Raw genomic sequence first — 16,769 nt, forward strand, 5'->3', positions numbered from 1 at the left:
GTAAGTAATCATTTCTGCAGTGGAAACTTCCTCAGGGTAGGGCATCTCCATTCTCAATTTAAGTTGAATCTGCCCAGATATCAATGGGATATACAGGCCTTCAAAATTCATCATATCTCAGTTCTTCGTAAATACATAATGTAGCCACTCAGTCTTTGATGATTCTTGTAGTAAAGGGAAAAAAGTTAAAGGAAGTAACAAGGCCAACCATTGTAACTTGCAATTATGAAATGAAGTGATATCTGCCAAAAAAAACAGCCAAGCTGTAAAAAAAGGTGTGGCCTTAAAAAGCCTGGGTGAAAAAATTTGTGAAATGCAATGATGTTAACGCTAATAAATGTAAGCATTAAAAGGTGTGGCCTTAAAAAGGCTGGGTAAAAAAAAGCTGTGAAATCAAACCAACAAATGCATGGCTGCAATGATGTTAATGCTAATAAATTTAAATGGTTAAAATTTATTAGACAATGGCATGTCAAGAATGCTTTGATATTTGCAAAGTATGCAGGGTTTTTAGTAAAGGTAAGACATGCATTGCTAGGAGTCTTCAGTGGATAAACAACCCGAAGGAATGATGTAATAATCACTGAGGCAGAGTGGAGCCGAGGTGATTATTACATCATTCCTGAGGGGTGTTTATCCACTGAAGAATCCTAGCAATGCATGTCTTAGTAATTTAGACAATGGCTTGAGGTGACTGGAATTTTGTTATGAACCCACAAAGTATGCAATTTGTTTGTAGAAGTTTGTGGCTAGGTGTCTTACTAGGTTCCACCTGTTTACAGGTGTCTTACTAGAATTAGACAATGGCATGTCAAGAATGCTTTGATATTTGCAAAGTATGCAGGGTTTTTATTCTAATAAGACACCTGTAAACAGGTGGAACCTAGTAAGACACCTAGCCACAAACTTCAACAAACAAATTGCATACTTTGTGGGTTCATACCAAAATTCCAGTCACCACAGGCCATTGTCTAAATTACTAAGACATGTATTGCTAGGATTCTTCAGTGGATAAACACCCCTCAGGAATGATGTAATATAGGTAAGACATGCATTGCTAGGAGTCTTTAGTGGATAAACAACCTGAAAGAATGATGTAATAATCACCGAGCCAGACTTACCTATACATATACCACTTTGACACCTCAGATCAAAGGAAACCACAGGGTTACATATCACATATTACCCTGACCACAGGGCGATATCTAGATATCATAATATAGCCCTGACCACAACTGCCTTTGATGCTGAGGCAGCTACAAAGCATCAGTTCCCTTTGATCGTTTATATAGAGATGCTTAAAGTTTTGCATTGTGGGTTTGAGTTAAACATGTTTAGTTAGGGGCATTGTTGTGAAGCAAAAAGAATTGAGTGAGTCAGCATTGCATAGTTCAGTTACAAAACATCACTAAATAATCATTTTTGCAATGTGGGGATTGTTTTTCTACAGAGTACATTTCAACTGCATGAAAAGATGCCTCAAACATTCACAACCTATATGTCTAAGTGTTTATTTAGCACCTTAGGTTACTTTATTCATCCACAAAGTGGTTATGTTTAAAATGGTATCACTACAACCAGTGAAGACCACAATCATTTCTTTTTTGTGCCCACAATTTAAACCCACAATCGATGTTTGCAAACCTCTGTATAAAAGTAATGTGGTGAATGCAGGTTAGTCTTCCTTCACCTATTAGGTGACCTATTAGGTGAGTATATCAGAGTGGTATATATCACTTATACCATGGCCACTTGGGATTTGCCTGATATATATGCCTGTGGCCCTCGGGCTTGGGCATATATATCAGGCAAATCCCTCGTGGCCATGGTATAACTATTAATTTGCATTAATATCATTACAGCCATTTGTTGGCCACCACCTAATTTGCTTTCATAGCTCTTTTTCACCAAGGTTCTCAAGGTCGCACCTTTTTCACAGCTTGGCTGTTTTTGGGAGGATAGCATTGTAGGATCTACTGTATATACCAACTGTACTTATACACAGACTCTGTACACAAACAGTTGTAAAACACTTTTTAAAATGAAACTAAGAAGAAAGAATTAAGCTATGCATAACATGACATAAAATGTACATATACAAGCCAGGGTAGGTACAGTATGTAAATTATACCATGTCTACAAAGGAATTTCTGATATTACAGAATATACCCAAGCCAAGGACTAACAGTGTATACTGTATATCAGCGAATCCCGAGCAGTCATGATATAAGTGATGCATGCAACTCATCCGCATCCACCTTATATAGTAGGTGAAAGAATTAAAACACTAACCCCTTTTGCAAATTATACACTAACACTGATGATCAATCGTGGTTTCAAAGATGTGGACAAATAACCCTCGGAACATGGTTAATACGTTATTACATTGTAATTCACAATATCAAATTGTAGGATTCAATTCTTAACTAGTACAGCTATAGCTACATAACATCAAGCACCAAAGCCAGTTTATGGCCAGCTTTTTGGCTTGCAATGCAAAAAGAAAGTGATATCTAAACCAAAACAGCCAATCTGTAAAAAGAGTGCGGCCCCCAAAAAGGCCAAGGTGGAAAAAGATGTGAATCCAAGGTGGCGGCCAAGAAACAGCTGTGATGGTAGGTTAATGGCAAAAATTTTAATTACAGACTGTACGACAATTCAGGTGAATTTGGTGCCGAATCCTAGTGGAGGAGGCAATGCAAATTCACCCGAATTGTTGTATTTAAAATTTTTGCCATTAACCTACCATCACAGCCGTTTCTTAGCCACCACCTTGGATTTCACATCTTTTTCCACCTTGGCCTTTTTGGGGGTCGCACTCTTTTTTACAGCTTGGTTGTTTTGGTTTAGATAATAATATCAGGTGGTACTGTGAACTCTTGGTAACATTGTCTATAAAATTTTTATCATTGCTGTTTTGTGCTTATTAGGTATGTAAATACTGCTGCATTAAAAATATTAATTTTAATCCTCACAATGAAATTTTGGAAAAAAGGTGCTCATCTGTGAAATTACTGTACATAATACGTACACATGTACACAAAATTTGTATCTGAAGTTCAAACAATGCAAATATGGTTACTGTACATACAGTACATTAAACATACCCAATTGAGAAACTATGATTGACACTTCCACTAACCATTTACCAGCTGGACCAATGGCATAAAAACCTAAAAAATATATTTAATACAGTATGTTCACATAAGAAACTACATCCTTGTAAACTAACCAACTAATGTATCTATATATATGACCTATATTATAGTGGTATATCTATATAGATAGGTTTTGAACTCTTGTAAAGTAACACTCTAGCAAGTTTGTCATTACCATGTTATTGGACAATTTACTTAAATTAGCTACTAATATGAAAACAGTTGCACTTAACTGTAACATCCATTATAGCTATTAAACCCTCAGCAACACTTTGTTTTCACCTCCCGTTCAATAAAACGATAAAAAATACTGTACTCTAAGCAGTCAAATAACTATTGAAATAGATGCAGTTTATAATCAGGGCATTTATTTACGGTGTTTATAAGGTACTTGTATAGTCTAAAACCCAACTAAAATTATTTTGGGGTACGTCCCACAACCCCTCATGCATTCCTTAGCTTGTGACAAATAGTACGTACAGGGTGTAGTACGTTTCAGTACCAATGCCACCTTTTCTTTTCAGGCTGGCAGTGCAGTCACTGTGGCGCAAGAAAAACAAATTGATGTTCAGTTAATAGTTAATTAATATGAATTCTTGTTAATCAGGACACTTTCAGTCGGTCCCAAGGTGTCCATAATACAAAATTACATGCAACACTTTCACACCTCAGATCGAAGGAGCTGTAACAGCTCACTGTTATTCGTACTTCTCTATCATACGAAACCTTATGAAACTTTGTGCCTGTGCATATGGTTACGCATGCGTGTACTTTGTGAAACCCAGCAAATAAGAAATTCCACACGTGATACTCTCAAAAAGTCGATAATTGTTTATTTACTGGTAGCTAATTTGGCTGTCTTGGTGCTAACACGTGGTGGTCGACTAGTCATTAGCTATGTCTTCTGGCTCCCAGAAGAAAAGCCATAAGGCCAAATCTCTGAGAGATTGGAAGCAACGTCTGTTTCGTTTCACTGCAGGGGAAAATTTTGGCCAAGGAGAGAAGCCAGCCAAAGGCTCCCAGTGGTACTCGGCCATTCAACGAATAACCAACTGCCCTGCTCATGTTGACAAAACAAGGAATGTGTGTGTCAGTACCATCGATCTGTAAGTTGATATGATTGCTATAAGTGGCGTGTACATGTACATGTGCCATTCACAGTTGCTCTGTAAAATTAATGCCAAATTGAACAGAGTATAATAACAGGAATAATCTGGCATAATTCTTGTTGCCAAAGTCTGTTCAATTCAGCATTAATTCTACAGAGCAATAAACCTATTGTAGAATTTTATGCATAATTTCATATGCCTTTTCCTGTGATTAATATCTCACAGACACTATAATGTCATGAACAATATGCTGAGTTTAATTAACTTTTCTTACGTTATACAAAGAGTGGGTGGACTCAGGCAACCTTAATTACACTTGCACGCTACAAAAGTTTAATATATTAGTCATATTAACTATCACAGTTAATATGACTAATATGTTTACGGCTAGCTTGGTGCACTAAAGCTAGCTATAATTAACTGCTGTAATCATTTTATTTTTTAACCACACTTTCCTTGTTATGCCCTTGCAGGCCTTTTTTGCGGTCCTGTTTAGTCACATGTGATGGAGGACTTACCTGCCATTTAATTTTTTCACATTCTGTATGATAATTTGTCAGTGACGGTTTTCATTTGTTAACCACATTTTTCACAAAGAAAGAAAGGTAGTAAAATCATTACAGCTAGCTACTGTGTAACTGTCGCCACCATAATAATATGTAGCTGTGATAATAAACTTTAAGTTTTAGCTATTTTTGCTGCACAAGCTATGAAATTTAGATGATCAAACCTGAAGTGCTTAAATCAATATTATGCATGCAGAATATGTGTATAGCTACATTGCAATGTCTATAAAATGTAGAATGGATTGTGTATATCTATAATTTAGAATTAATTGTGCTCTGATCAAAATAATGTCAGCCTACCAGTTATTTGAAACTCTGCTCTCATCAGTTGCACAAGTAAGGCTACAGGGGTTGTTAATTCCTTCCAATGATTCATCATATCTTGGCTGAGACTCTGGGCTTATGAATGCATGTATGTTTTTGGTATTGCTCATGCTGTTGCATGTATATGTACTCTGGTAGGACAGAAAATCTCTGTGACAGTAATACACATTCAAATAACTGAAAAAGAAGATCAAACCAACTTAGCAATAATTATATGGCTGGTGCTGATAACCTGAAAAAAAAGTTTTATAATAGTAAAATTAATTAATTGTATTATGAACACATGTTAGCTACCATATTACCATATTTCCAGTAGACATGCTGTATTAGTTACCTTATGTATTGCAGCTATAGTACTATACTATTTCTCTAGGAAGAGTCTGCAGTACCATCGAATTCTAATCTAAGTGGTCATGAATTTGAACCTATTGGCCTTGTTGGACAGGTACTGCACATACACCCTTACTATCAGCATTACTATGTAGTTGTGTTTATACTTCACCAGCAATCCACTTTGGCAGTTTCTTGCAGAACAAAAATGGTCACAACTTCAAATGCACCTATCTGTTGGTAAGCCAAGTTACATATTGTTTCATGCGAACATTTCTTGATTTGCTTAAGGTGACTAAGCGACAAGTAGGAACCAGTCATACACTTACTGCAAGGTGTGTTTAATGTTAGTTGGGGCGAGCCTGAGCGAGCCCCACACTAGCGAGTCAACGGTGTAATGGACCCGTTTACAAAAAATTACGATAAGAAATGGAGTAAATGTGTAATGGACCTGTAATACGACAATAAATTACGATATAAAGCAGATACCTTACACTTGCTCCAGCGTAATGATTCATATCACGATAAATCAACGGCGTAGATTACTGCCTTCCCATATTTGGCGATGTGTAATGGACCACATCACGAGAATTACCGACCTAGATTACTGCTTTCCCATATTTGGCGATGTGTAATGGACCATATAACGGGATTTACCGGCGTAGATTACTGCTTTCCCATATTTGGCGATGTGTAATGGACCATATCACGGGATTTACCGGCCTAGATTACTGCTTTCCCATATTTGGCGATGTGTAATGGACCATATCACGGGATTTACCGGCCTAGATTACTGCTTTCCCATATTTGGCGATGTGTAATGGACCATATCACGGCATTTACCGGCATAGATTACTGCCCTCGTTACTGCCCAGCCACGTGCAATGCATGCAGATGAATGCCTTCGACGCAGGAGAGAGCAGTACAGGCGTAGAAGAGATAGAGAAACCCCTGAAGATGCGGAAAGAAGAAGGTGTAGAGACAGGGAGTATATGAGACGGCGAAGAGCAGGGATGACAGCGGAGCAGAGGAGAATTGAAAGAACTAGAAATGCACTGCCCTCCCCACAAATCCCTACGCAATTTAATCGGGAAGTTCCATCATTTAATGATCCTGCCGTCATAAGAAAGATGTGTGAGTTTCACGAGGGCCTACTCAATTTAGAATTTTCATGCTGTGTAGTCTGTATGGAACGTTTCCCTTCCATATCCGTTAATGCTATGAACGTTTGTAAAAGATGCACAACGAATAAACATTTGCCAAAATTGTATTCTGGGGACAACAACATGGATCCAGGCCCAGTACCACCTGAACTTGCTGTAAGTGTGCCATTGTTTATTTAAACCTACACATTTGTGTATACTATAACAAACTAAGTGTAATAGCTAAAGAATGTCCAACTTCCTGAATTCCCAAATAGCTTATTATGGTTTCTTTTAGATCTCTTTAGATCCTACAGTTGACTTATCAATAAAAGCATCAAGCTTGTACTGATACAGGTAAAATCCATGAGCAATATGAACTATTCATACAACTCGTAAGGTCTATAGTAGTTTGCACTGCGATCAATACTTCAAAGTCATCAGGCTCGCCCCACGATGCTGTTTGCATCTGTCTAGTATTTATAATATCTTCTATAATTTGCATAAATATAATGGATGTGTGTTACCCAGGATGGATCTAGAGTCAGTAGTGATGTTCCACATTTATCTACTGTTTATCCACCCACTGTTAAACCACATAAGGAAATATCACATTGTACCATTACTACCACTGCATCTACCATCATTAGTACCCATACCTCCTCTTCTTCTGATACTCCCATCTCTAATGTATTGCCTCCATCAAGCACATCAGCATTATTGGGTAACACCTCAACCATTTTATCTGTGAGTCATTAGTAAATGTTTACTTGATTGCTGTGCATTAATCCCCAACAACAACCAACCATGCATCATTTTTCTAATCAATAGCTTCTAGTACAGCTTTTAGTCACTTGTTGAATACTGTGAACTGTCTCATGTAGATGCCAACTTCTACCAATGTTTTGTCAGTTCCTGTATCTATCTCATCTAACACTATGGTGCAGTCAGCTGATGCTTTTACCAAAGTGTCCACTACAGCAGAGGTAATTTTTAAACATTGAATTGAGAGTGATATTCTTTACAGAGTACAGCATTGTTGGGATGCACTGAGCCTTCCACTGCTAACAAGAATGAGCATCGATTGCAACGTAGTGTGAGCATAATTTAACTATGTAATTATACATTGACTATGTTTATTGATAGCCGGAGATGGATTATATACCAGATGGCTTGAGATCAAAGATGTCTCCAGCTGAACAGCAGTGGATTGGTGAGGCTCTGTTTAAGAGTAAAAAGATGGTGCTCTCTCTACGTTGTGGTGGTATCCTCCACCTGTCAAGATGGCAATCAGAAGGAAGCCACAACCAGATGCCTATGCAATGTACAGGCTGTGTGTGTGGATGCCATTAATGGCGGTATTCAAGTGTCCAACATGTCGTTTGGGTACATTAACGTAAGAGATATTAATGAATATTATTAGAGATATTGATCATATTATGAAACAGATCAAAGGGTGTGTACAAGAAGACCCTACGCAGTGTGGTGGACTACACTAACCACTACTACCTAGCCACAGAAGAGCTCCAGTGTAACAACAAACCCTGTGAAAAAACTTTTCTGGGCTGGTATGAGCGGTAAATTTTCACACTGTGTCTTCATGGCAATGTATATTATATACATTTACTTATGTGCAGCTTACTTAGTCAGCTGTCAGCAAGAAGGATATCCCAATTTCCTGCCAGGGTCATTCCATACCAAATCAACAAAAAAAAATCTGGACCCCTTTCAATTTTCGTGAAATTTGGCACAAACATGGACCCTTTCAAGAAATTTTCTCACACCAAAATGTGGCTCATTTCATTTGTCTCCCTTTAAGTTATGACCGCTCAAAGTTTCTGCTGAAAATTTTATTTTGCTTACACATCTTCAATAAAATGGCCATAATTTTGCGTGTGATTGACATAGAAACTTCTGGTTTAGATAATTGAAATCCTTATTAAATTCTCGTTCAGGTGATATATAATGTTTTATAATTGCTCAAAGGAAAAGGTCAAACCACAAAAATGTAGCTTTTTCCTTTGATCTTAATTTTCAAAAATATATATTCTTCAATTAAATTTATTTTTGGTTTATATGTTGCTCTAATACCCATCATTCATCACTGTGAGTTTAAAGTTGGGACCAATAGTAGATCATGAGTTATAGGTGTTAATGTGTAGTCTTGTAATCACTCTTGTTTGTGTGGTTCAAGTATGCAAAGATGCAATACCAATTGCAAGTAACTTTATATGATACTATGTCACAATCTTGTTGGTTTGTAAGTAAAGTAAATTTGTTTACGTTTTGTAAGAAAATCCAGTAAAAGCTTATACTTAAATACATATACTCAAGTAATTTACCTCTTATCAAGCTTGTATATATTGTGTCTGATTTTGACGCCAAGTCTATTATATAGTAGTGAAATGTTGAACTTGATTACATTTTGACTAGCTACAGTAACTGCTACTGCTACTGTTAGCATTTAATGCTAATTTTTGATATGCAAGTACGTATTTTGATACACAAAATTAATGTACGTAGCTATAGTGGAAACTGTCTAAGCCAGTCAAGGCCAGTTTTTTTGGCCTTAATATGCAGACGGCTTTTTATATAGTTTTATGTGTATAAATGTCTTACTAGAACAATTTAAAGTTGGCCTTAAATAGAAAGATGGCCTTTCATTAGAGGTGGCCGCAAAGACAAGTTCCACTGTAATTTGAAACACTTACATAATGTTATGTCTTTGTTCTTAACACAGGCATGAATGTTTCAAATGTAATCTACTAGAGCTTTTCTAACGAGTAGTAATGAATGAATGATGCAGTTCTAATAGCCTTTTCAACTTACACCTTCAAAAATTCAGTTGTGTACTGATATCAATGCATCAGATTTCATTGCATGTCAAAGTTACATGTGAATGATTGTAGAGACTGTCATGCAATATGCACCACTTTCAGTCTCAATTTTTACTATAACACTCTGATTTAACTTTGAATTTAATTGCCTTGACCCTTTCTTTAATCGATTATTGATGTATTTCACTTAAAGCTATAGATATGGATCAGTGGGCAATTGCTGCAGTGAACCTCTGTACAATGTAATTTCTATGGAACATTTCTAGAATCAAATTATGAGCTACATTGCTATATTTAAGTAGTTTCATCATGATACAGTTGATGTATGGAGCCAGTTACCTTAAGGCCAAATTTTTTGGGCTAGGTAGCTGCTTAATACATTTGCATAAGTGTATAGCATCAATTTGAAATTGGTCCTTATGGAGTGGTGGCCTTTCTATACAGGTGGCCACTTTCCACTCTATTCCATCAAATGTTTGATGAGCAAGACAATGCATAGTGCATGGTTTTAGAAGTGTACATTTTTCCAGCAAAGGCATTGTTTATAGGTACAGACATACAAAGGTGGCCTTTAAGTGGTCAGTAGTAGGCTTGCCCTTTCAAAGTATAATTCAAAAGTGATATACAGTGTAACATCTTAGCGGCTACCTTAAAGGCCATCTTTTTATAAGGGAAACTTAAAATAGGATATTTCTACTCTAATGCAACTATATGAAGCAGTTATCTAGGTATTATGACCAAGAAGCTTTGGATATCACTAAGACATGGCATTTCAATTCAACTGTTCCACATTACATGTACATATGTATGAGTAACTGTGTCGTTTGCATCCATTATACACATGTATAAGATTGGAAACTACATGTATCATCATAATCTGTGGCTGAATATTATTACTATTATACAGTAAAATTGAAAGAATAGATTGGAATGTCATTTTATAGGACACTGAACTTACTGGTGTGACTTACCTGTACTTAAAGCTCGGTACCCAGAGACCAAAGGCCGCTGTATCGAATAGCCCAAGCCGGAAGTCTGCATGTTGTTATGGTGAGGAAATATAAGCGCTTGTTGAAATCTGTTCGATAAATGGCAACTTACGCCAGTAGGGTGCTGCTATTGATTTGATGCCCATGGGTTGTTTGTAATTACCATATCTGTGCAGCAAAAATATAATCAGTGATTCCTTTATTAGGCCGCCTTATTATTGCAAGTGGTCTGTTAGTATGGTTTCAGTGTAGTGAGCCCTTGTCAATACAAACCCTAACTATTTTAATGCATAAAATGATTTGCGACATACTAATATAAGGTTATTCGCAATTGGTATTGGAAATTACACTGTAAAAATACCATACAAACAGTAGTGATTACAAGGTTACACATTAACACTTATAACTCATGATCCACTATTGGTCCCAACTTTAAACTCACAGTGGTGAATGATGGGTATTAGAGCAACATGTAAACCAAAAATATATTTAAAGAATACATATTTTTGAAAATTAAGATCAAAGGAAAAAGCTACATTTTTGTGGTTCGACTTTTTTCTTTGAGTAATTATAAAACATTATACATCACCTGAAAGAGAATTTAATAAAAATCTAAACCAGAAGTTTTTATGTGAATCATAAGCAACGTTATGGCCATTTTATTGAAAATGTGTAAGCAAAATAAAATTTTCAGCAGAAACTTTGAGTGGTCATAACTTACAGTAAAGGAAGACCAATGAAATGAACCAAATTTTGGTGTGAGTAAGTTTCTTGATAGGGTCTATGTTTGTGCCAAATTTCATGAAAATTGAAAGGGGTCCGGATTTTTTTTTGTTGATTTGGTATGGAATGACCCACTATTCTTACTAAGAAAAGAGCATGTGATGTGTCTGTGGTGGCTTGTTTGAGGGATCGAACACTGGGAAATAGCTCTACTGCATTGTATAACAGAATACAAGAACATCACACAGAGGAGTGGATGAAGAGGGCTGTTATGTACTATGCAGACTGTGAAGAGTATAGGTCAGTTCAATCTTAGTCAAATGTTTTAGCATTTCTTTTTGTAGCAAAGGAATGACTGGGCTACGGATAATGACTTCTTTTGCTATTGATAAGCCATTGCCAATTGAGAAGATTGGAGGTGCTAGGTATTAGCTGCTTCTGCTTTGAATACTGTCAATTTTATGTGTGTCCATTGTATGTATAGCTGGTTTCTTAAGGTGTACGCCAAGGACATTCTCAGGCGATTACCTCAGATTCTTGCTACCTGCACGGCTGTATTTGGTAGTGTCTTGAAAATAGATTCCACCAAAAAGGTGTGTAGAAAACTACAAGGAAGAGCTGCTGGTACTGCTTCTTGGTGTACTAATGTGGGTAATGAAAGAGGTGAGATTTTGACATCAGTGCTTACTGAGTCAGAGGGACTTGATGGCTTACGTCCCATGGCTGTGGGATTAATTAGAAGGTATTAGTTATTTACAACTAGTTGAATTTTTGCAACCTGCACCTTTGATCAGGTATGAGAAAGCCAAGCAGGATCCCCCAAAGTTGTTGTACACTGATTGAGACTGCTACAGTGTCAGAGGCCATTCTCACTGTGCAAAGCTGTTTAATGAATGGAAAAACTTTGTTGTAAGCAAACACTTTCATATTGCTGTATTAATGATCAAACTGTTATATAGGTATGGTTGGATATATGGCATTATATGAGAAGATTGTCCAGAGTTTGCACTTCTGAATCCCATCCCATTTATGGAAAGTTTATGGCATCACTGTCTGATGTAATATTTGAGTGGGATGAAGCTGATTATAGGTAAACATTTACTGTACTTATAATCATGTTTCCAGGGTATATATATTGTGCATAGTCGACTGTGTGATGCAAAGAGGAGTTACTTGAAACAACAGGGGATAAGCCAACCTTCCGTTAGAGCTGTAAAGAAAGCCATAACCAAGGATGAGCTGTCTCGCCACTGCCGTAAGAAAACTAGGGGTGTAGAGTTGACCACCATACAGCTTATTGAGGAACTGTTGCTGAAATTGGGGACAGCCACTGACTCTGTTGGTGTGCCTTTGTTTAATGAAGACATGACTACTATATGGGAGGAGCAGAAGAAGCATGTGCCATGTATTCAAGATCCTCCTGGGATGTGCTTATACACTATTACAGGCTACATTATGAAGGTTGGAGTTCGTCTGCCTGTGTACCGATGTTCACGAGGAACAACTTCTTTGGAGTCCTTTCATCTTCACCTGGCAAGGTATGACAAGTCTATGTGTAACTTCTATACTATAATATCTATTGCTATGTTTAGATTCATCCCTGGCACTTCAGCTAGTGATGTACACTTCCAAGCATATCTACTGGAGGGTCTATCGAGGTGGAACCAAGCACGAGAACGGGCAGCAGTTCAGCAGCAGCAGTGCAAAGATTTAAGAACTAAGATTTAAGAACTTTTAACCTTGAGCTTGCCTACAAGGTGTGTTATATACGATGTTACACAAGTGATTGTAAAGGACTCTTAGGTCAACCGCTACAGTCTAGCATTCCATAGTAGTAAGTTGCTTCCACACCACCATGCTCCTATGCGCCACCATGAGGGAGAATACTTTGGGGTAGAGTATCTGTTCCGCCAAGCTGGAGGCACCCTGCCTTCCATGGAAGAAATAGAGCAAAATGACAAAGATGATAAGATGCTACTGAAGATAATACAGATGAGGATTTTGTGGATGAGAATGGCATATCACCTATTCAAGAGCAGGATCTTTTGACAAATGAGCTAAATGAGGAAATGGCTGGTGAACAGGAAAGTGATGATGACAATGATGATGAAGAACTAGTATGTACATGTCTGTATGCTAAACAACTCTGTTACAAAATTTCATGCATGGTATCAGGATACTACCTCTAACAGTACAGAAGTCATCAGTAGCTCTGCTGCTGTAGACACTACCACATCAGATACCAGAGGGATCCCTGGTTGGGATAAAGTTGGTCATTTAGCTAAACTATTAACAGAATTGACTGGGATAGCAGTATCAACTCATCAAGCTGGCCAGCTTAAGGCTCTTTATGATGCTCTTGATGACTATGATAAACACAATATCAAAGTTCACCTCAAAACATTGCCACAACTTAGAGGTCGCTTTTGCAGAAAAAAGAGGCCGGGAAAAACACATGAAGAACTGATGAGCAGGTACATATATGCATGTCACTGTAACGACATCATTATTAACTTTGTATTTATGCATATGACACAGGTCCCTTCTTTCTGGCAGTCCTTCCCCCCTTGGTCCAAAAGAAAGTTGGATTGTTGAGGCAGTATGCATCCTGTTATGTCAAAGACACGGAGAAGTTCTGGTTCAGATATTAATCCATTGTGATGTTACTGTGGCTGTAGTGAGGAAATTTGTAATACTGCACAGGTGGCTGTAGAAGAGCATACTTACCAAGGTGGAAATTAGTACTTAAGGATTACAATGCTATCCAGTCTCGGCTGTACCATTCATGGGGGGTATTGGAAGAGACAAACTTAGCTCTGTACCGGACTACTTTGGTAAAAAAATTGAATTTTTCATTAATCAAATTGCTACTACTTCTATAGCGAAAGTGACACCAGGATAATGTCAGGATGGAGGAAGTAACTTCAAGATTGCAGGGAATTCAACTGCCCACACCACCATTACATTCAGCGGTTGACATCCCTGCTGCACAAGAATACCCTGTGTCTATTTGCACTTCTCCAGGACCAGAACATGAGTTTTCTGAGCCAGAAGAGACAACCAGGCAGGTTAGAAAAACAGTTACTACCAGCACAATTACAGGAACAGCAAATACAAATGCCAACCCACAACTCCTTGTGACCACTGTACCTGATATTCGTGTGGCACCACACGTGCTGTGTAGAGTATTAGCTACCTCAACAGCAAATGCTACATTTACTAGTGCAGAGGTATAATGAACTTCACTATTTCTCAATATATACACTTTTTATGTTTGCTATTGACAGGGACATACTGGAACCCAACTAGTGCCAGTAGTGAGAGAAGTAGAGGTAGCTGTGGCACCACGTACGTATTGTGTGAGTTTTGGAATTACTAATGTGTTTAAATCTTATAGGAACCATGTCTAAAACATGTGAGTGGCGGGAGAAGAGAAGACAAGCAGAAGCTGCTGCTGGCCTAGATGTTCCCCCTCCACCTAAATGCAGAAGACCGTATTGCTGTGCAAAGTGAGGTCAGGTGATGAATTGTAAGTTTCATCTTAGTTAATGTGCTTACATAGCTCTTAATCAAATGTACCATTTAGTGGACACTGGCCATACACAATTTCATGGCATAACGGTACTGTCCTAATGAGCCAGGGAAGATTTCAATGGATAAGTGGCTTGAGGCTAGGAGAAAAGCACATAAGAAGAGTAAACATAAATGACAAGAAGAGGAGAAGCAGCAGCACCAACAACAACAGGACAAGCAGCAAGAACAACAGCAGCAGCAGCAACAACAACAGCAGCAGCAACAACAACAACAGCAGCAGCAACAACAACAACAGCAGCAACAACAACAACAGCAGCTACAACAGCAACAACAACACCAGCAAAAACAAATACATCAAATGCAACAAAACTGTACATCAATACCACCAAGGCCATTAACAATGCAAGTACAACATCCTCGCCAATTGTTGCAAGTTTGAAGCAGACATCAATAGCTGCAACAACTTCAACTATACACCCCAGCCTATCGATAATCAGCAACAATAAGTGCACAACTACGGCAGGTGCGAACAGTACATGTACAGGTGCTTCGAGCCCCAAAATCTGATTCTGTGCAGCATATTTATCCTAGTCTGGCAGTGCCCACCCCTTCGCTTTTAGAGTAAGGATCTGGTAACCGTAGTATACGGTACTTGTGCTACCGGAAGTCAAATGTGGTTTTAAATTGCGCATGACATAATAAATTACCTGTATCGGCGAAGAAAGCACAAAACTTCATACTTCTCAACAGCGTGTGTATCTTGAGTCTCGCTCGGAGAGTATCAGCTGCTTTCCAACTATTCCAAATTCGGTCACTATGGTTATTGTGTTATTCATGGCGCAAACTACACGTTTTACATCACAAATACTTATTTAAACTGGATACTGAGATTTGATTGGCTCTACCACTATAGTGGTAGTAGCACAAGTACCATATACTACAGTTACCAGACCCTTACTCTAAACGCGAAGGGGCAGGCGCTGCCAGACTATATTTATCCATGATTATAATTAATATACAGAACACATAGCATATTCCTTACTTTGTATTTCTATACATACTCATGTGTGTGTGTGTGTGTTGTGTGTGTGTGACAATGCTTTGTATGTAAATGTTAAGCTACTTAATCAGCAATTATTTTCTACTTATTTTCTACACTGCTAAATATTCGCCTTGTTTTCTACAGTTTTAGACTCTACAGCTAGTGAATTGAATGTAGCATCAGTATGGAGTGGCTAATTGTTGCTATTATACATTCTCATACCTATGCAGAATTTCAAAGTAGAATTCTGTGTGCATATGTGCATAGCTATATTATCTGTAGAGGTGTGGCCTTCAAAACACCCATGTTTGAAAATATGTAAAGTGATTGCTTATATTATACGGAGCATAGCAATATATTAATTATGCCTATAGCCAGCCATGCAATAAACACCAAAATACATCAGTGAATCATGACACCATACAGAAATCATCATGACAGAATATTTAATAAATAGCTATGCATGTACTTACACAAACTAATTCAAAATCAGTGTCATACATCTTTCTACTTCCTCCCTGCTCTTTAAAGAGGCTAGTTGCAAAACTAATTCGGCAACTTTGGATGACATAGCTACTCTTTATAGCTACAGTTTGACAAACATGCACTGTTCCAGAAAGTAAGACTTACATGCACTGTTCCAGAAAGTAAGACTTACTTTCTGGAACAGTGCATGCTTGTCAAACTGTAGCTATCTAATACGCTGTTTCAGACATCATTAAAGTGTAGCTGAAGTGATAGGCTACATACTACGTAAGTAGCTACAGTAGCAAGCATTATAATCAAAATTACACAATTGATAGGTAGCTACTTGGGTATTAGCTATTATAGCTACAGTAACGCAATTGATATAACTATTAAACAGCAAGATATGATAGCGATTAACACTTATGGTGAGTAATTTGCGTAGGAGCATTGCTACAAAGGAACTATTTATGTATAGCTATCAGGAGAATACAGTATTAAAACTTCTATCACATCATTGTAACAGCTAAAGTAGCTAATATCATTTGAT

The 16,769-nt window shown here is 37.7% G+C and overlaps 3 protein-coding genes across 4 annotated transcripts in view; 2 read left to right on the plus strand and 1 right to left on the minus strand.

Moving 5' to 3' along the window:
* LOC136239417 (uncharacterized) overlaps positions 1 to 16,769 on the minus strand; it is a 31,942-nt gene that overhangs the window by 9,985 nt on the left and 5,188 nt on the right. For both annotated transcript variants that reach the window (XR_010693454.1, XM_066030147.1), the window contains exon 5: positions 3,108 to 3,173. Coding sequence is in view for 1 of the 2 variants with exons in the window: in XM_066030147.1 (XP_065886219.1) it covers positions 3,108 to 3,173 (66 nt within the window). In the remaining variant the exon portion in view is untranslated. The remainder of the gene's footprint in view (positions 1 to 3,107; positions 3,174 to 16,769) is intronic.
* Positions 11,221 to 12,906, plus strand: LOC136239171 (uncharacterized). Its single transcript, XM_066029903.1, has 7 exons — positions 11,221 to 11,478; positions 11,523 to 11,603; positions 11,663 to 11,920; positions 11,973 to 12,087; positions 12,138 to 12,268; positions 12,324 to 12,716; positions 12,771 to 12,906. Exons 5-7 carry the CDS (start codon positions 12,162 to 12,164, stop codon positions 12,904 to 12,906), a joined length of 636 nt encoding a protein of 211 aa, XP_065885975.1. The 5' UTR covers positions 11,221 to 11,478; positions 11,523 to 11,603; positions 11,663 to 11,920; positions 11,973 to 12,087; positions 12,138 to 12,161.
* On the plus strand, positions 12,886 to 14,926 carry LOC136239418 (uncharacterized). Its single transcript, XM_066030148.1, has 8 exons — positions 12,886 to 12,935; positions 12,982 to 13,295; positions 13,354 to 13,652; positions 13,717 to 14,012; positions 14,061 to 14,408; positions 14,466 to 14,526; positions 14,576 to 14,707; positions 14,765 to 14,926. The coding sequence occupies exons 5-7, from the start codon at positions 14,088 to 14,090 to the stop codon at positions 14,689 to 14,691; spliced, it is 498 nt and encodes a 165-aa protein (XP_065886220.1). The 5' UTR covers positions 12,886 to 12,935; positions 12,982 to 13,295; positions 13,354 to 13,652; positions 13,717 to 14,012; positions 14,061 to 14,087; the 3' UTR covers positions 14,692 to 14,707; positions 14,765 to 14,926.

The sequence above is a fragment of the Dysidea avara genome, chromosome 11, assembly GCF_963678975.1.
Source record: "Dysidea avara chromosome 11, odDysAvar1.4, whole genome shotgun sequence".
Lineage (NCBI taxonomy): Eukaryota > Metazoa > Porifera > Demospongiae > Dictyoceratida > Dysideidae > Dysidea > Dysidea avara.